This window comes from Rhea americana, unplaced genomic scaffold (assembly GCF_003343005.1).
Source record: "Rhea americana isolate MKP2758 unplaced genomic scaffold, rheAme1 scaffold_380, whole genome shotgun sequence".
NCBI lineage: Eukaryota > Metazoa > Chordata > Aves > Rheiformes > Rheidae > Rhea > Rhea americana.
Genome location: NW_028186513.1, coordinates 337,976 through 357,968, shown reverse-complemented (window position 1 = coordinate 357,968; position 19,993 = coordinate 337,976). Strand labels below are relative to the sequence as shown.

General features: G+C 51.4%; 1 protein-coding gene across 1 annotated transcript in view; it reads left to right on the top strand.

The window, feature by feature from the left end:
• Positions 1-19,993, top strand: part of GRIK3 (glutamate ionotropic receptor kainate type subunit 3) — a 213,708-nt gene that overhangs the window by 142,112 nt on the left and 51,603 nt on the right. Inside the window, exons 9-12 of the mRNA XM_085313244.1 lie at positions 11,066-11,242; positions 12,245-12,502; positions 13,809-13,990; positions 18,333-18,386. Of these exons, the coding sequence (XP_085169370.1) occupies positions 11,066-11,242; positions 12,245-12,502; positions 13,809-13,990; positions 18,333-18,386 (671 nt within the window). The remainder of the gene's footprint in view (positions 1-11,065; positions 11,243-12,244; positions 12,503-13,808; positions 13,991-18,332; positions 18,387-19,993) is intronic.

The following is a 19,993-nucleotide window of genomic DNA, read 5'->3' as shown; positions in this document are numbered from 1 at the left end:
CACCAGCGAGCTCCTGCTCCCAGCAGCAGAGCAAGAGCCCAGCTTGGAGGTACAGTCCCAGCCTTTACTAAGCGCCTGGACCAAACCCAGCCCCTACGGAGACTGCTTATCCCTGCCGAATCCCTAATCCTTGGTACAGTTCGTAAAGCCGTAGTGGAGGAAATGGTGCCCTTCGCATTAAAGCAGCAGTCATCGCTACGRTAACTCTTAGAACTACCACAAAATCCCGAAGCTGCTTCGGGCCATGCGTGGACGATTAAGTGTCTAGGTCACTGCTGAGCGCAAAAGTAGCGCAGTTAAATCTATCGTCATTTATGACAAAGGTGTGAAGTGTTATACAATGACTAACACTTGTTTTAATTGGGTTTGAATCTATTAATGAAGTTTTCCCATTCCACCTCCTCTATAATTGGAACGTTCTTGAAATTTCCCCTTTTTCTGAGCTAGCAAACTAATAATTTACCCACTTTGATTTGTGATTCACTTAGTTTGTTTATTCACAGTAATGAATATTCAGCTTCATTAGCACATATTTGGTTCAATTCATACTTAAACGTATTGAGCTCTGTCAATGTGACAGTTGGATCGCGGCAAAGAAGCGGCTCCCGGCTCCCCGCGGCGTCGTGCTCGCGGCGGCGGCGGCGGCGGCGGCGGGGGCTCGCGGGCGCCCGCCCGAGCAGAGCGCCGGGCGCTCGCTGGTGCAGACGCCCCAGCGCCGGCGCTGGGCGAAAGCCCCGAGAGCGGCCGCCGCGGCCAGCGCCACGGAGACCCGCGAGGGCAGCGAGTCGTGCTGAGCGCGGATTGTAGCCCCGCGCTAGCTGCTCTTTCATGTGCAGCCTTCCTTTAAGAGACAGCAAAGATTTTTAATAGCTGGATTTGATAATTCAGGGGAACTTAAAATTCTTACTCTCGTGTTTCAGTCATGCTGCTGGGCAGTTTTCAGCACGTCCCTCTGCATTCCCTGCTCTCTGTCGAGCTGTTTGTAAATACAGGTGACAGGAAAATAGCGAAAGCCTTTTTGTTTTCAGTTTAACTACATTAAAATAGCAGGTAGAGAGGCTAAGGGAGGCAACGAGATCTCCCAGGTGCATCTTGCGCCTGCCCCGGGGGCCGCGGCACGGAGCAGCGCCCGCCGCAGCCCCGGGGTCTCTCCCTGCACGGAGGTTTTCCGTAGAGAGTAGAGGGGATTATGCAGAAACAATTTTTCCACAGAACTTTTTTGATTTTTTTTTCCTTTTTCTCCTTGTTTTCTGTTAAAAAAGAGGGGGAACGAAAGACAAGATGCTAGCAGACAAGACCCTGACAGGCTTCAGGACTGCCAGCTCCTGAAAGGAATCCATTTTGTCAATCACGGTGCGGCGTCGGTTTGAAAATTCAGCATCTATCAGGAGCAAATTCACAGCATGTGGCATAAAAATCTCATAAAACTGAACTGTTAAATATTTAGGGCAGATGACAAACAATATGTCATAATATTTGCAGAATTGCATTTGCTATTCAATGCATCATCTCTCTTAGAGCCCTGATTTTTGGAGGCATCAACATAAGAATGAGAAACAATCAGTTGCTGCCGGTATTTGGTTACATTGTAAATGAAGTGTAGGATTTAATTTARATTTCTTAAGTCTAGTATTGTATGCTATATGCCAGGTGGATATTAACTTTTATTAGCTGRGGCTTAGCAATAAATAATTACGTAGAATTTAATTAACACACGCTAATTTTAATTTACCTTGGGTGGAATTTTTGGGACTGCGTTTCTGAGACTTGGCGACTTCATTTCGGTACAGGATAGCTTCTATTTCTTTTTTGTACCGGGTTTTAGCTGCGAAACGGCAGGTAATAAAACAGCAGAAAGCTTCAGCAAGCCTCGGCGCTTTGCCGGCTGCCAGCGCCTGGCGCTACCGGGGCAAACGCGTGGCGAGCGGCGGCAGGCGACGGGGGCRTCAGGCCACGTCAGGCCCCTGCTTCCCACCAAACGTATCCCGTAGCCTAAGGGATGCTAGGGGTTAACGAGGGCGCGGAGCAGCCCGGCTCCGGCGGGCGCCGGCAGCTCAAGCCCGGCTAGCGCGCGAGGAGGACGCGGGTCCGGGGGAACCGCCTCTGGCGCCCGCCGCAGACGGGAGGCGTTTTCCTGTGCCGGTTTGCTCTGCGCAGAAACCCGACCACGCTCGTCCTCGCGGGCCGGCGCGGCCGCCGAGGCTCCCGCGGCCGCGGGGCGCCGGAGCCGCCCGCACGCAGCCCCCGCGTCCCCGGGCGATGGCGGGGGCGGCCTCGGTCCCTGCCCCGGGGCAGCCGGGCCGAGCGCCGCGCGGACGTCGCGCAGAACGGCAGATTACGCTGCAGGCCAGTAAAACGCCGTGGAAATACATATTTACAGCTGTGTTGCCTAAAACCCGTGTTATAGATCCTTAATAATTTTAAGCCTTCAAACATTTTTTTCTCCCATACATTACAGCTTAAAATGTGCTTATAGCCCAAAACATGACTATAAAAATGACATCTGAGCATGCCTGATTTATTCTGTTATCAGTGATTACCAGGACAAATTTGCCGAGTTTACACAGTCAGAATAAAACTTGGGGAGCGATTTTCCCCCTCATGTGCCGCCGCGAAGATTACGAAGGGCTCAAACGCCACCGGCCCGGCGGGGAAGCAGCCTAACGTGGCCGAGCACCATCGCATCCAGCCGGTTTTCCCCAGCCGCGGGAGGCAGCTCAAAGCAGAGGCAAGAGCAAATTCTGTGGTTTAGCTACGCCGGCGGCAACCGTGCAAAACCCAGGTCTGAATCGCTAATTCATCAAAGTCGCGGCATTTGGTTAGCTATCTGTAAGCACGACTTGAGCGCGAGCAGCAAAGCTTGCGAGATCGCGTTTTGCAGAGAAACCGGCCAGTTSAAAGCGCGCTGGCAGAGCCTGCGGGCGCCCGCCGGCCCTCGGGGCGCCCGGCCGGTGCCGCCGTCACTGTGGAGAGCTGAGCTAGCCTGCGATCCGTTTCTCTGGCAAACTCGGTTTCTTTGCATTTTCATTGCCGTTATCTTTACGAGAATCTACTCCTAGGAGATTACGATGCGGCTCTTTTTTTAATTAATTGATGCTGCTTAAAAAGTAAAAATGCCTATTTCATTTTAATCATGTATTATGCAAATTATAAATGTAAATATCATTAACAAATCTGTTGCTAACTTAATTTATTTCTGTTGTAGCACTGCTGAAGGCCTTTGATCTCAGATTAGCGCTTTGATCCGCTCCCTCGGTCAGGGTTACGCGTTGCCGCTGCGGTAAATGCTCTTTCTCAGATGTAAAACATGCAACAGGAGAAGGGCTGGTTCAAAGCAGAGGCAGAGCAGACGCTGCCGGTTAGAGCCCGCACGGAGCCCTCCCAGACTAGCAGAGGTTTGTTCCCAGAAGCTGCGAACAGCKCGAGCCCCTGCACGCGCGCGCAGTCCCGGGTGCAGCCCGGCCGAGCCGCTGCCGGGCAAGCGCTGCCGACACGGCGGCTCCCGCGGCCCCCGCAGGCGCCGGTGCGGCCGGTCGTGGGGCCCGGCACAGCCGGACACAGGCACGGCACAGCCAGACACAGGCATGGCACAGCCGGTTAGATGCAGAGCACGGCACAGCCGGATGCAGGGCACGGCACAGCCGGACATGGGCACGGCACAGCCAGATGCAGCACGGCACAGCCAGATGCAGGGTATGGCACAGCCAGACACAGCACGGCACAGCCGGACGCGGTACGGCACAGCCGGACGCAGGGCATGGCACAGCCGGACGCAGGGCATGGCACAGCCAGATGCAGGGTATGGCACAGCCAGACACAGCACGGCACAGCCGGACGCAGGGCACGGCACAGCCGGACGCGGCACGGCACAGCYGGACGCAGGGCATGGCACAGCCGGACGCAGGGCATGGCACAGCCAGATGCAGGGTATGGCACAGCCAGACACAGCACGGCACAGCCGGACGCAGGGCACGGCACAGCCGGACGCGGCACGGCACAGCYGGACGCAGGGCATGGCACAGCCGGACGCAGGGCATGGCACAGCCAGATGCAGGGTATGGCACAGCCAGACACAGCACGGCACAGCCGGACACAGGCATGGCACAGCCAGGTGCAGGACATGGCACAGCCAGACGCAGGGCACGGCACAGCCAGACACAGGGCACGGCACAGCCGGACGCGGCACGGCACAGCCGGACGCAGGGCATGGCACAGCCGGACGCAAGGCATGGCACAGCCAGATGCAGGGTATGGCACAGCCAGACACAGCACGGCACAGCCGGACACAGGCACGGCACAGCCAGATGCAGGACATGGCACAGCCGGACGCGGCACGGCACAGTCGGACGCAGGGCACGGCACAGCCGGACGCGGCACGGCACAGCCGGACGCAGGGCATGGCACAGCCAGACGCAGGGCACGGCACAGCCGGACATGGCACGGCACAGCCGGATGCAGGACACGGCACAGCCGGACGCGGGGCACGGCACAGCCAGACGCGGCACGGCACAGCCGGATGCAGGACACGGCACAGCCGGACGCGGCACGGCACAGCCAGACGCGGCACGGCACAGCACGGGTCCCTGCGAGGAGGTTCCCAGTGCAGCCTTGCCCCATCCCTGTGCCTCGGACACGCGCGGAAGCAAATCCGTGCCGTTTGCTGAACAGTCCCGAGGAGGCACCAAGGCTGACACGTGCCACAGACCTACACTACCGTTTCTGCTAAAGGTGGTGTATCCTTTTAGACCATCCCACTTTTCATTAAAAAACAAGCCGCATTATTCCATTAATTTCTCATTTACTGCAACTAAAGTGCTGATACGTACATTTTACCTACAGTGCTTTTAATCAGTTAATTTAACCAGAAACATTAATAATGTATTTCTTTGCCACTTGACTGCTCATCTGTTAAAGAGCTTATACATAGACGAGAACGTCACCCTTGTGACATGAAGTACCTAATACAGTGCAAATGAAATAAGATTTTGCATATTTAATGTCAAAATGAAAAAAGAGAGAGAGGCTGTCTCTTGGGAACACACGCTTTGGAGTGGATCAACCTACACTTGAACCTTCTGTCCTGGCAAACAAGAAATTTCATCCTTAAAGGACACACACATTTTGCATATCTGATTTTCTGCTTCAGTTCATTTTCTTGGCATCATTCAGCAAATACCCGGTCTTTCATTATGCTGCAGAACAGGGTTAAATCTAAGGCTCCGGGAACGCCAGTCCCAGCTCGGCAGCTTCACCCTTAGCTGTGCTGATGGCCGCGGAAGCTCGCGGAGCAGCGAGGGGGCTGCAGGGAGCCGCGCCGCCCCCGCCGCCGCCACGACGGGAACGGGAACGGGAACGGGAACGGCCTCTCTGACGCAGCCGGCAACGCCAGGGCTCCCCCTTGGGAATCAGGATTTTCCCCTTCGCTTTCCGGCAGCACCAGGAGGGCGAACAGGGAAGCTGCCGGCTGCCCCAGGACCAGCCATCCCTCCCTCTGAGCGCACGAGGAGGTTCGAAGCAGAGCTGGAGCTGCAGCTCCTGCCCTCCCACTGCCACCTCTTGCCTCTTTCGAAGGCTGTTAGGAAATAAATTCAGCCACACYGGCCGGAGCAGCCAAGAGCCACCCGGCGGCAGGGCAGCAGACCACGGCAGGGCTGCAGCAGGTGCTTGGATATGGTGTAWGCGGAGGAGATTTCCAGTTGGCCAGGAACATCAAGGTCTTCAGTCTGTGGCTGCAAGGCTCTGGAGCACTCAGAAAATACCACGTACACRTAAGCCGAAGAAACTGCTGAAGGAGAGCAACGTCAGACTGTCCCGGGACCAGCCCAATTCCTGTTTAATTCTTGTAAAGCAAAAGGATAATGAATACAGGCAAGGCATAATGAGCCCAGACGCACTAGCTTCGAGGTGAATCCAGAGCCCCCTCCTGCGTGTTGTCACTCGGCACGGGCGGGGAGCGCAGCCTCCCCGGGCACGGCGAGCCTGCGCCGGGGGGCAGCGGGCAGCGGGTTCCTGCAGAAGGCCTCTCCCGCGCGCTGCGGGCTGGGGCGGCCGGAGAGGCCCCGGACACGCGGCCGTGCTGCATCACATTAAGCAGTGCCGCTCTGACGTGACAAGGCTGATGCATGATCAGCAGCAGTTTAAGAGGACTCAGATTCAGATCCTTGTTTTCCGTTGTTCTGTCAAAACCAGAAACCGACTGCCATTCCTAAGAGATCATTTCCACTCCCGGGTTACGGTTACGGCTAGGGAAGGTGCTGCAGCTCGACCCTGCGCTTCCGGCACTCGGAGTCAGGCGGGAGATCGCGAAGGATCGGGGGAGAGGGACCGGGGACGTCGGCGGGGTGCCGGCCCCCCCCGGGCGGCACCCGGGCKCTGGGCTGAAGCGGGGCCGGAGGGCGGCGGGTCGCTGCGTGCCGGCTTCCCGCAGCCAGTCCACCCGGGAGCTGCTTCYGGAGCAGCACCCCGGGGGCACGGCCGCTGGGCGCTGCGGCCACGCGGCACCTGCCCCAGCGCGGGGCCCGTCCATCTTCAGCGGCATTTAGCTTGAGGCTCTTCCCACAGCAGCTCCTGGAGGGAAAATAGATTTTTTTTKTGTGAACAAATTAGTTACTGCTTTTCCTCCTTTTTTTTCTGGGTGATTTTATTCCTTCTGGATTTTGCTGCTTCCCTGGCAGTCCGTACGATAACATTGGAGCCGGCCTTTGCCAGGCTGAACGGGCCATCATCTCGGGGCTTCCGCTCGTTCCCCGGGGCGCTGGCCCCGTGCAGGGACAGCTCTCCCCTACCTCCTGCCTGCGGTAACTCGCCACAGGCACCGGCCCTCGAGCAGACCCGGACCGTCGTGGTGACATTCAGCCCACTGGATAAGCAGCAGCACGGCTTCCCGCAGCCTTGCCCCGGAGCGCGGCTGGGGGCTCTCCGAGCATCGCCCGGGAGGACGAGGCGCTCACTAACGCCGCCCGGTCCGGACTCGTGCAGAAGAGGACAAACCGTCGTGCTGCAGCCGCCCCCGCGGGCCCAGACGCGACGTTTCGTGACCTCAGAGGTGCACTGAACGCAGACCGTGGGCGTGCGAAGCCCAGGAGACTGCGGTGGGACCGCTCGTTTCCTCCTCCGGAGCCTTGGGAGCAACTCGGGCTGCCTGTATCCTCGGTAAAAGCTATTTCCAAACAAGCATTTCTTCCAGGATGTCGCATGGAAAGTGACTGTCAGAAAGCTGTCTAAATGTGTTAACAACACTGTCAGCGGGGGAGAGAAAAGTGTTATCAGAAATAGTTCTTCAAAGCTAAATAACTCCGTGATTTTATAAGGAGTAAAAGATAAGAGATCACACCTCTAACCGAGTGCTGTTGAGATTTTCTTCTGAGAAYRAAGCTGTTTGTTTTGTTAAACAGGRGAAGGGGAGAGAAAGTAAAAACCTAAAATACCTTGCAAAGCTAAAAATAATTCTGTCTGCATTCAGGCTGAGCAGTGCAGCCAGGGRTAAGCTCAAGCACGAGGACAGGACTCCCATCCCAGCCACTGAGGCTTCCTTTTGGTTCACTCACGGAGCCATTTCAAAGGTCTTTTTCCAGCACCATCGCCTCAAGAGTGGCAGCTATATAGCGGATCTTGGCTAGATGCAGAAAGACCTGGGACAGGTCTGATTGACATCGGTGGGATTTTTGCTCTTTCATGGGATCTGGATTTTACCCCAACTAATTTTCTGCTGCTCTGGCAGAGTGAGATCCTCCTGCGTCTTGCAGCTGTATCTCCCTTCGCGTGCAGCTCCCTTTCATTCCCAGTGGCATGGCCATACGATTACTTTTCTGATTTGAGATCTAAAAGGTWGTTTCAGACATTCACTTTGGATTTTCATTTTGAATTTTAAGAAATCTCCACGGCTCTGTCCGGCAGCCAGCGGCACACTGCACCCGGGGCAGTGCGCTTCCCGGCCAGCGCGATCCGCATTAGTGCCACCGTCCGAAGATGCTCACTGTCACTTTGGGGAACAGCCGTCTTTGGAAGCTTCCTGGCTGCTTCACTCTCGGCAGCATTTCACCATGTCCAGTGCTGATGGAAGGGAGTTAGAAATGGTGATTCACCAATAACTACCTAATGTTGTTTACTGCCAAAAATAGCAGGTATTCAGTGTCTTTTATTTCAAGGAAAAACAGTTTTCTACCTGRAAATAAAAAGGCCTATTTATGTACTTAAAAAACCAAATCCAAAACAAGGGCAGGAATCGAAAAGTCTTGGCTTTGCAACGGGCTCATGAGCGTCTGGTTTCTCACCGCTGGCAAGGAACAGCTTTTCTTATCAACACAACCTGGGGAAATGTTTGCTTTGGAGCAGTAGCAGGGTATTCGTTTTGAGGACAAATGAACAATTTCAGGAGTTGTGCCGACCTCGCTGCGTCGCGAACTGAAACGGCGCGGGAGGTTTGCTGGCCTGAGCGCTTTGCAGCAGACCGCCAGCTCTCATCGCTTCGTTTCAGCCGTGTTTTCCCGGTTGCCAGGCTGGCGCGGGGCCGTCTGGGGCCGCAGCCCTCATTCGCTCAACAGCGCAAGCTGATAGTCTCCATTTCGCTAACATGGAAAAGCTGCAACAATTGTTTTCATAATTAGCTGGCTTTTCAAATTAATGCCGGCTATGGCATGTAAGCACGATGGAGACGATACATTAATCAGTTGTTTCAAGCTGGTTATTAGGCTCTTTAACTAATGATTGAAACAAACTTGTCTGAAGGAGAGCGGCCCCGCTAAGAGAAAAGCAGCGAGCGCCGGCCGGAGACGGCAGGCAGCGCTGCCAGGCGCCGTCGCCTTGCTCTTCCCAGCGCGTCCGGGCGCGAGGGAGAGCCCTGCCGGCAGCCGCCTGCCTTCCTCCAGAGCCTCGCTGGGTGCGGTGGCTTCTCTTCAGCACCACGGCAGCGGCAGGAGGCTTCGCRCCGTCCCAGGGTGTTCAGCAGATGCCTTATTTGAGCCCGTCTGCTTGCACATTGCCTGGCATCAAATTCAAGTCAACGGGGGTGGTTGCACAGAAAATCCTTTTCTGTCAAGAAACTTGCTATATCCAGAAGGGTGTCTGGAACATTAATTTATTTGGGAYTGAACATCAATAGTCCGCAATAGTCCTTCCACTAGATCATAACAAGAGATGCTCAAGAGCAGCCCCGAAGGCTCTGAGCAAAGAGAAACCGTAAGGTCAGCTGCTTGACAGTCCAGGCAACGTGAACCCAGGTGTTTCAGCATGATGCTGGAAAACAAAAATTCTTTTGCTAAAATGTTTTGCGCAGTAACCCTTTGAGCAGAAGGACAAGGGTGAATCTTGTGTTCACTTTAGTTCCGTTCATTGTTTCTGGTGTAATATTGTGTACGAACTTTCCCTGCCCTATGAAACTTAGACTGTGGCACCAGACCGTGCAAACTTTTAAGAGGAATAACTTTCCTTGCGGTGGTCAATAACTGAGTATTTTGGCATGATCCACTGAGAATCAGGCACTTCGACAGTTTTGCTAGGCTCTTGTCTACATTTTTAAGCAGTCTAGATTGAAAATCTGGTCACAAGTGATTTGCTGAAAATTACAAGAGATTGAACTACATCTCCAGAATGAGCATTCAGTGCCCTTTTCTCCCCCCCACCGCTTTTACCCATGTTAGCACTGAGATGAGTAATATTTTTTTCTCCCAGAGACATGCAGTGAATAATTCAAATGTTTACTTGGATTTTAGCTTGTTTTTTTTTCTTTTGGACATTTATGAATGTAAATTAATTACTACACTCAGTTTACAACTGGGGATAAAGATGCATGAAGTTTGCAAGAAAAGAGGAGAGAAGTGACTGGCCAAGATTGGGGGGAGTAGAAAAGTCAGAAGCAGGGCTATGTCCCAGTGCTTTTAACACTGTCTAGTGTTATTTCACTCAGCCTTGGACAAGAGGCTGGACGTACATCTGATCCCTCTACTGCCACGTCACTGAATGAAGTGAGAGCGATGGAGGAGGATTCATGCAGTTGCTTAAAAAGTAGGAGGGCTGACTAGACATCTGTTGTCTATAACAAAACATTTTAGGGCTACCTTAAATTGAGGAGGAAGATTTTCTTTCTGCTAATGAACCCAGAGACCATCTGTTACCAATTGCACTTGCTTATCTCACTTATCCATTAATTTTCAGTTGCTTTTTAATAAGATAAAACAAGGTTTATGTGTCTTTCCATAGTTCTGCAAGGGGCACAAGATCGTTCCCACATCTCAGAAACAAGAATATACAATTACATAATTTACGTGTGCACTGAGTCACTTCAATTAGAGAGACTGCCAGTGGGGAACTGAGGACAAGACTTACAGATACAGAGCCAAGAACACTAGCGATACCGTGACACGAGCTCGTTGCCCTTGGGGAGGTGTAATGGCATTAACAACTTCTGAACGCTGGGAAGCATGCATTCAAGATGTGCATTATTGAGCAGATAAGCTGTAGGGTAGGCAAATTCAGAAGTCTCTGCTGGTCTGAATTAAGAACTTGGATAAGTGAACATGAGGAACTATAAAAGACGAGAAAGGCCCTAAAAGTGGCACTAAAAATAGCGATCAGCATTGCTGCACTGCCTGCGTCCTCTGCGAGGATTCGGAGATGGACGGACACGGCAGGGAAGTGCCACAGCACGGCCCCGACGGGAGTGCAGGGCAGCAGGAGCCTTACCTGCGGGAACTCCACCCAGTGCRGACCTGGAGCTTCTCTTCACAGTGATAGTGCTCAGCTCTAAAGATCTGGTCCTAAAGTTTTATGGGATGCCACTTTTCTGTTTGTTCTGTTCTGAATATTTCAAGATTTCAATTTTTTTCCCATTGTGCCCTGAAAAGTTAACATTCTGAATACTTTTATGAACCTGCGTGTTACAAAAAGGATCAGCTTAACCAAATGTTTCGTGCCTTTATGTTGGTCGAGGAATGTCCTGGGAGCGAGCCTTGTTTACCTTGCAAATGTCACAGATCTGTCCAAAAGTCTTTTCTGGTCCTTGTTGCACAAAATTATGAACCAACCTTTGCAAAGTTTAATTGTGTTTCGGTCTCATCTTGTCTTTCAGGAGGAATCTTTGAGTACGCAGATGGCCCCAATGCCCAGGTTATGAGTGCTGAAGAGCAAGCCTTTAGATTTTCTGCCAATATTATTAACAGAAATAGAACTTTGTTGCCTAACACAACATTAACCTATGACATTCAGAGGATACACTTCCACGACAGCTTTGAAGCAACTAAGAAAGGTAAGAGCATATCACACGTTACCAGATTTGTGGTCATTTGCTCAGCAAAAAACAATTGCATGGGTCGGCGTGCGACGCGGCAGCCCATTCCGTGCAGCCGCGTTCAGAGATCCGGGCCGCCAGTCCGCCAGGAGCTGACCTTCCGGAGCACGCGAACGCTCGCGAACAGGGACGCTTTTCCTCTGCAAACCTCACACAACTCCTCTGAGCGTTTGCTTCTCATCCTGAGCAAAGGTCCGCAGGCCATGCCTCTGATTGACTGTACCCCCGGCAATTCCTCGTGTGCAAATCCCCCTCTCTTCCTAACACACCAGCATGTTTTATTATCGGGTAACAGCCCATTTGAATCACTTGTGAGCGAAGCCCTGAAGGGGAGGACACAGCCCTCACGGCTGTTCCAACCGGGCAGGCTCTGCCCGTAGTCACATCGAGCGGCAGTTGCTCTCTGGAGCATCCTCAGTTAAGACCAACAGAAATGCAGCCCAAGTGCTGCTGAGGGCTGGTGAAAGGGGCCGTGTCWGGCCCCGGAGAACGTTTCATCCCTGCAGCCTCGGTTATCGGCCCCGCAAGTTGCTCAGTCCTTCCCCAGCACATTTGGGGGCTCAGCGTTACATCAGCCCCGGCTGAAGAGCTGCCCAGAACACGAATGCACAGGCAGCTTTCTGAATGCAAATTCACGACGGAGAGGAATTTCCTCCGCATTGCTGGAGGCTCGACCGTCTCTAGCAGGCTGTGGCCGTCATTCCCCGACCTAGAAACTCGCCCCGTGCCTCTCGCCATCGCCGGCCACACTCCTCTCCCTGCCTCCCGTCGTTACCGCAGCGTCCAGTACCCGTCCTGCCGGCAGTGCCCGGAGGCTTGTCCGTGCCAGCCCCGCTCCACGCTCCGGGCGAGGCTGAGGCGCTGCCGCTCGTGCCGTCCCCGGGCGAGGAGGTGCCCCGGGCTCTCCGCTCCGCACGTTGTCCTTCCCTTCGCTGACCGCTCGCTCCCTTCCCTTTCCAGCCTGCGACCAGCTTGCTCTCGGGGTTGTAGCAATATTTGGACCTTCACAAGGCTCCTGTACCAACGCCGTCCAGTCTATTTGCAACGCGCTGGAGGTCCCCCACATCCAGCTTCGATGGAAGCACCATCCCCTGGATAACAAGGACACTTTCTATGTCAACCTGTACCCCGACTACGCCTCTCTGAGCCACGCCATTCTGGACCTGGTGCAGTATTTGAAATGGAGGTCAGCCACCGTGGTTTACGACGACAGCACGGGTAGGCACCGGAGCCGGGGGAATCGGGGAGGTTCTTCACCGTGGTCCCATTTAGCACAGGAGCAGAGGGCCTCACGCAGAGCTGGCAGGGCACGGCCGCGGGCGGCGGGGGCCCCCGCCCCCGGGCCAGCGCTGCAGGAGGCCCCTGGGACTCTTCCTAAAGCATTTCTTCCATAAACTCTTTAAAAACCGGGTAACCGCGAGCACCACCGCAGCCGACAGCGTGTCGGGGGGATTAATTGTCCGCCGGCGAAACCCGGCTCAGCTCTCTGCTGTCTGGCACTGCAGCGGCGTCTGCGCACGCAAAGGACTTGCTCCGGGGCTGCCATTTAGGATGCAGTTTCCCAGCTAAAAGCAAAAGCCGTTCAGGAAAGTTTATTGTTTCCTGGCTAATTCTATAAAACATAGCTGACAAAGTTTTTCACATAAAGAATACTGTTGACAGTGAAACAAAGCAAAGCACTGCACAGTGCTATAGATTTAAAAAAGCCCCCAAACAAAAGACGTATTGGATATCCTGTCCAACCCAATTCCACAGAACCAAGTGGTTTCTTTAGGGGAGGGCTGATGAAAATGCAGCTTGACACTCCTGTTTTGCAAATGTGGGTCACAGTATGTTCCCTTCATGGCATATTCTAATGCACTTTTTCTACTATGCACAGGGACACGCTGCAGTCTCTGTTCCTCCTTGCACTAGGCTTCTTCCCGCAATGTTAGACCCAGTAACTCCTCCTCAGCTGCATCCAGCATAGCTTTGCACCTTGTGCACAGAACAGAAATGAATTCTAAGGGGAGCAGGAAAATTGCAAGTGCTGATTAAGGGACCATTACGCACTCTGCTATTCACAGATCTAAGCAAATTTTGATTCTTTTCCTTTGCTGTTGTGCATGGTAAATACTGTAGATTTAAATTTATAGCTGGTTAGCACATTCTATCCTTTTCTATGGGCACATTTTCTTATGAAAATATGCCATGACCCCTGAGATGTCAGAGATTAGGACTCCTCCTAAGAAGTGCAGGGACCTGAGCTCTACTTTAGCTGGATGCAGGGCCAGTAGGGAAGTGCCAAGAAAAGCCATTCTGCCTGAGGAGAACCGTTCTCAAAATAGCGGRTTTTTTAAGTGATTTACAGATGACAGCTTTGCTTTGATATATCTTTAAGAATGTTCATTTGAGAGAGGGAGGGAGAGCTTGATTGCATTCCATTAAAAAAATCCGAAAGAAATAGTTTATCCTGACCCTGCCTGCATGGCAAAGGCAGACTTTCCCGTAACGCGGTGGGTTTGTCTCTGTGCAATGCCCGAAGGCCTTATACGGCTGCAAGAGCTCATCATGGCCCCGTCGCGGTACAATATCCGGCTGAAAATCCGCCAGCTCCCGCTGGACACCGATGACGCCAGGCCTCTGCTCAAGGAGATGAAGCGGGGCAGGGAATTTCGCATCATCTTCGACTGCAGCCACGTGATGGCGGCTCAGATCCTCAAGCAGGTGAGCTGGCGGGGGTGACGGGGACGAAGGGCGCCGGGGAGAGTCCTGCCCTGGGTCCATCGGGAGACGGGCAGACCTGCAGCTTTCTGGCAGCCTTCCACAGCTACGCTACACGTACAACGTGTAAATTTAGTTTTAGATCTAATGACGCAGTTTTTGAAACAAAGGGCGATCTTAGAAAAATGTGAACGTGGCACCATTAAGTACTGAGAAAACACCAAAGTCAAGATCAGGGTGCAGCTCAACATTACCACCGAGAAACACCCCCTGCTCCCCAGTCACAAACATTCTGATATTTTCCTTTTTCAGCAGCGTTAGCTGAAACACAGATACACAGGTAGCAATAAAGGCGAGGAAATAAACCTGTCTACACTGTTTAGTCAAAACTTGCAATTTTCACTGAATTTAATTTTTTAAGGATGCTACTGGATTTCTGCAGAAAATGTAGCCATCATTAGAGAACGGGAAGTAGCGAAACGCAGCTGTCCCTAAGAGCAGACAAAACCGCTGTGGGAGGAGAAGGCGCGTCCAGCAGCTGTGCGCGCGGTGCGGCGCTGCGGCGGGCCAGCGGCTCCCGGCGCGCCGCCGCGGCCGTTCCCGCGCCCGGCCTCCTGCCGCCCCGCGGCCCCAGCCGCCCGGAGCAGCCTCTGCTCTCTCTTCTGCCAACAACAGATCAGGGAAAATTCTGCCCCGGGCCACTTCTGTCACTGCTCATTTAGCCTTCTACCGGCTTTTGATGCTTGCTGATTTTAAATATCTTTTTTCCCTTCCGTGCTGCTTCAGCCCCCAGGTTTGGGAGTACATGAGCCTGCAGAGGGCATCGGATCAAACGCTTCGTTTGGGCTTGATGTCACCCGAGTTACGCCCATACGCATGTGTCTTGATGCAAGAAACCACAGATTTGGGCAGAACGGAGAGTGACTGCATTCTGTGCCCGTTTACGAGCGCTGTGTGTAATTCTTGGACTTTAAGCCAGATGTCAGTGATTTTCCATTGATTGGCCTTCTTTTCTCTCTGCCTTAGTTCCTCCACTGGCATCTTTCGCATACCAGAAGGTCTGAGGCTCACCTCCTCGTATCTATGTGCCGTTACGGTTCAGGGTCAGCACRAGACAGAGGAAAATGCTCTCGCAAAGAACACTGAAAAGCAGCCAGTAGAAGTGTTGCTCGTATCAGCCAGCAAGAGACTACYAGATAGATTAAACGTGTCCCCTGAAGGGCTGCACAAGCGAGCGCAGAGAAAGAGGCTTCTCTTGCAACCTGCTTGATGCAGAGTGAAGGAAAGCGCTCAGAGGAATGGGAAAGCCTAGGAGGGGTTATTAAACAAAGCAATATGAAGGACTCGTTGCCTCCTGCCTATTATTTTAACATGCTGGCTGTGTTTGGTGCTGTTCACTTATTACGCAGTTTATTATAGTTTATTGTGCCATCTGCTCTGCTCATCACTGCGAGTACAGAACGAGGGAAGACAGGAGAGGGGGGACTAGAGGGAAAGAGGTTTTCCTGAGTCCTTCTGGCTGTGTTTCTGTGCGTGTGGCTTTTTTCAGGACTCAAACCAGGGATTTCTGTTTTGCAATATTATACAGTATACTTTTGCTCAGGAAAAAATATTAAATGTCTTCAGAGTTTGGGAAGATGTAGAAACCCGAATCACACACTGGCTGGCTTCTCTGCCTATCTGTATGCATTATGGTTTAACCCTGCCACGGCTCGGAGCGGAGTCGACCCTCCTGTCTCAGTCACTCTTGGCATTCATATTTGCTGAAGGATTAGCACATTCAGAAACTTTGTTTTTTTCCTAACTTTTCTCTCTGGAGTGAGGAATGCACATCTGCAGCAGCTGTCCTCACTTGTGAAACAGCTTTTGTCTTTTCCATAGGATGGACTAGAAAAACATGCCTCAAATGCTCTCCTTACGCTGCAATTTGGATGCTCAAAGTCAGGGCTGAGTAAACCCAAAAGTTTCTGCACAGACCAGAGCAGTTTTGCATTTGCTTTGCACTGCTGGAAGAACAACAGCACACAGAAAACCTGAGCCGCGAAGGCAGTAGGGAAAGAGGCCCCATATTTTGTTTGTCCGGAATTAATACTTCACGGGCCTGAATCCTCTCTGAAACACTAACAGTTATGTATTTTTATTATTSTTGTTACTTGCCCTTTGCAGCATTTTAGTAAATACATCAGTTAAATATACAAACATTTGACCTCTAGTGTTTCCTCTTAGCAGGCAAGACCTGCAGCTTTTTTACCGCACTGCCAGCCCTAATGCAGCACCAGTGACAAAAAAATTCTCCCATGGCTTGCACTCAGATTTCCAACACGTCCTGTTGTTTATAACTGTCAGTCTTTAGGCAACACAAAATGGCCAGACAGTTGCTGCCGTTATGGTAGCTCAGGCTAAGCGCACAGCCTCAAGGCTGTCCAGATCTTGCTCGCACTTTATTTAATGCAACACTCTCCCAAAAGACAGGAGGAGCACGGCCGTTCGCAGATAACCTGGGCAGTATTTTGAAACACGAGTAATCCATGAATCGTGACACAACAGCTTCCAGGGCACCAAGGGGTACRAGTGAGAGTGCCACTTGTTTAGCAAGTCTGATTTTCTTGGAATGACGGAGATATCAAACTATTCCTTATTTTACCTTCTTGGACAAACAAATCATTTCAGAAAACTCTTAAAAGTGTTAAGCCTGTTCATAAGACCTTCCTACATTATCCAAGTTTTTCTGGCCTTGCTCATTTTTGGTCACTTTTTAATGATTTACATCTGTTCTCTAGATTCACAGCTTCTCTCTTCTTCCTGGCAGCTGGTTTTGAACAGTTGCTGCACTCTGCACCGCACAGATGTGCCTGCCTTAACTTTAATGGAGCTCCCATTCTCCTCCTGGTGTTTGCTTGTATTTTATCCACCAGGTTTATCATTTATTGATTCCGCTGCAAATCCAGATGTATTCTGCACACAGACTGCAAATACACGGCACTTGTTTCTCATAGCAAGACTGGAATTTTTATCCTCCCCGAGATGAGTCAGCTATGGAATTACCACCTTGTGAATCAAAATCTCATACTTTTGCTTTCTCTCGACTGATTTTGCATCATCTCTTTGGCTACATCTGCACCWCTGTCCCCGTGGCTGTGATCCTGACAGCGCACATTGGCCACATATCAGGACACGATCTCGTGAGCTCCAGGTTTTGCACTCTGGTGTGCAGGTCAGGAGAGACCTACCACACAGCCCTGTACATCCACCACCTTGGGCAGGGGAGGAGGGGGACTGCAAGCACGCAGCTGCATGGACACAGCTTCTATAGGGTATTCCAGGCCACAAAACACAGAATAAAGTCCCACTCTAGACTTACAATATATAAGCTCATAATCTGGATCCTTTCTTTTTCTCATGTTGTTTGACATCCTGCTTCTTTTCAAACTGTCACTTTCTTCCTTGGAGCCAAGTTCTGACCTAGTAATTTTAGCAAAACCAAACAGAAAACCAAGGGAAGCAAGTATTTCCTAGGGGGACTTACAGCTCCTTTCCCATCAGTGGAGATTTTAAAGCACTCTTGCATGTGTTTACTCCAAAACACACGCTTACAGAATCAGCACCACAATCAAAACCACAGGTACGTCCTTCATTTGGAACAATTTCAAGGTGACCCTTTTCATAGAAACGTATTTCCATTCTGTGTGGTGAAGTCCTGGACAGAGTAATCCCCTCGAGGTCCCTTTGGACCCTAATGATTTTGTGATAAACCTCACAGAACAGCACATTTTTCCCATGCTCACCTACACAAATCCCGGCAATGTGCAAGAATCACCCCTTGTGCCAGGGCTGCGCCCATAGAGCTTCATCTGTCTGAGAGCTGGCCAGCACGGACACGATCTCCAAGGGCTGAGGGATGGGAGATGTCCTCGCTTCTCCCCATACCTTTAGTGTCCCAGGAAGTATTTCTAAATCCAGTCCTACATGGTAATTAGACTCTTTTGGCTATTATACTCAGAMAGGATTGTCACACAGACATTTCTATGCATGTGTTGTATGCAGGGATGCTGAGGGACATGAGGTGCAGAGCAACAGAAATACAAATATAAGAAATAAAAAACCTTTTACTCTAGCTTTTTAAGCCAGCACATAGTCTTGTAACCATAAGAACAGGCTGCTTTATTGGCATTCTGTGCAGGTTTGTGTAAGATTGCCTCTTGTTTGAGTAGGGAAATACAACCCCCCCCCCATTTCAGTTATGCTTTGCTGCATGCACCAGATCAGCTGTTTAGTGGTTTATTTTGCACAGTTGTTATATTGTTGTATCCGCTCACACTAACCTCCTTTCCCTACTCTCCTTAAGGCCATGGCAATGGGAATGATGACAGAATACTACCACTTCATCTTCACCACTCTGGTAAAGTATCTAATCTGTGCAAACACCTTTCACRCTCGCTGCTGAGCCTCAGTGGAAAACGCGGAGGTGCTTTAAAGAGCGGGAGGGCTGGCGGGGTGCCCTCCCTGTGTGCGTGTGGCACGGCTGCAGGACGTTACGGTGGTGGGAAATGCAAGGGAGAAGGATGTCCATATTTCCCCTCTCAGTCATTTTGATTTCATTGCAACTATACAGACCCTGGAAGATGAACGTACCTGTGAATCTGCAGCCCAGTGCAAATAYACCTGTGCATTTAAGCCCCAGGACCATCTCTACTGTGGTCAATAGTGCAACATTACAGGTTTATTTTGTGTGAGAAGAACTCAGCTTGAAATTAACTTCAGTCTCATTAACAGGGGCCAGCTCTTCTCTGATTCCAGGAGGCATTTTGGTTTGGGGTGTTTGGCATGCCACTTTTATTTCCATTCAGGATGCTATTGTCTAGTACTCTGCTGAATTTTGTGCGATTTTGAAAATCCAATTTTTCTTTTTGCCTTTAGGAAAGAAACAGACTAAACTAACCCTTAAAAACTGCAACATTTATTTTTCAAATGCAAAAGACATTTTAATTACCCCTGCTGCCATTATCTATTCCAGGCAGCTTTAAGCATTTCCCAGATAACCTCCTATTAATCAGCCCCAGCTGAGCCTAGAGTACATTTCATGTGTAGGTACAGCCTGGAGGTGGAAAAAAAAAAGAATTATAATAAATTAATAGATAAGCAATCACAATTAATGCCACTTTCCTGAAATAACAGTTATATCTTGGGAAAGATATTTTAATCTGTCATTCCTTAAGGCGATGTTTTCCTAGCTTGCAATGCATGTGCTTCAGCTTCTACAGTACTAGACCCATGGGGTGCTAATGAATTAGTCTATTATGTTATACTGAATGTTTCTAAAGGGTCCCTAGTCAATACTGAGTACAGCGTATCAACACTTGGCATGAAACGCTTCAACATTTTGCTAGGCAGCAAGAGTACAGTTCACTGCCTTCAACATGAAGGGCCTTATCTCAGGCTTTCCTAACAGAGAAGGAGAAACCCTTCTGAGTCGCTGTCTAACGTACGCACAGCTTTTACATACCATAAAGTCCCGATCAGTGACAACCCCATTAAGATCGACACTTCTAGGGATTTCTCAGCCGCTTGTAAAAATGAGTCCTTACAAATACAGAAGTTTCCCTACTGCCTGCTGTCACTTCTGCTGCGAGTTACAGAAAGCCAGAAGCCAGCACGGCTGCGCCGAGCCACTTCCCGCGCCCTGAGCTGCCTTCCAAAGTACGCGTCCAGCCTGGCTGCTCCCGATTCGGTGCTCAATTAAAACAGTKTTCCACTGGTGTTGATAATCAGGTATCTTGTTAAACTAAGCATACCTGAGATCCACGACGTTTTGAGTTCGTCAGCGTGATTTCTATTCAGATAGTGAGGTACACGGGTAACTGCCACCACCCTCAGAGCAGTGCTGGGGGCTCATCTGAGGCCGAGGCCATTACGCACGGTGCTGTACAAACACGGCCTCGACCTTGCCGCGCCGGCTGCGTGCACGAGTGCTCGCCGCACACCGACCCGCTGGCATCGGGAGCGGGG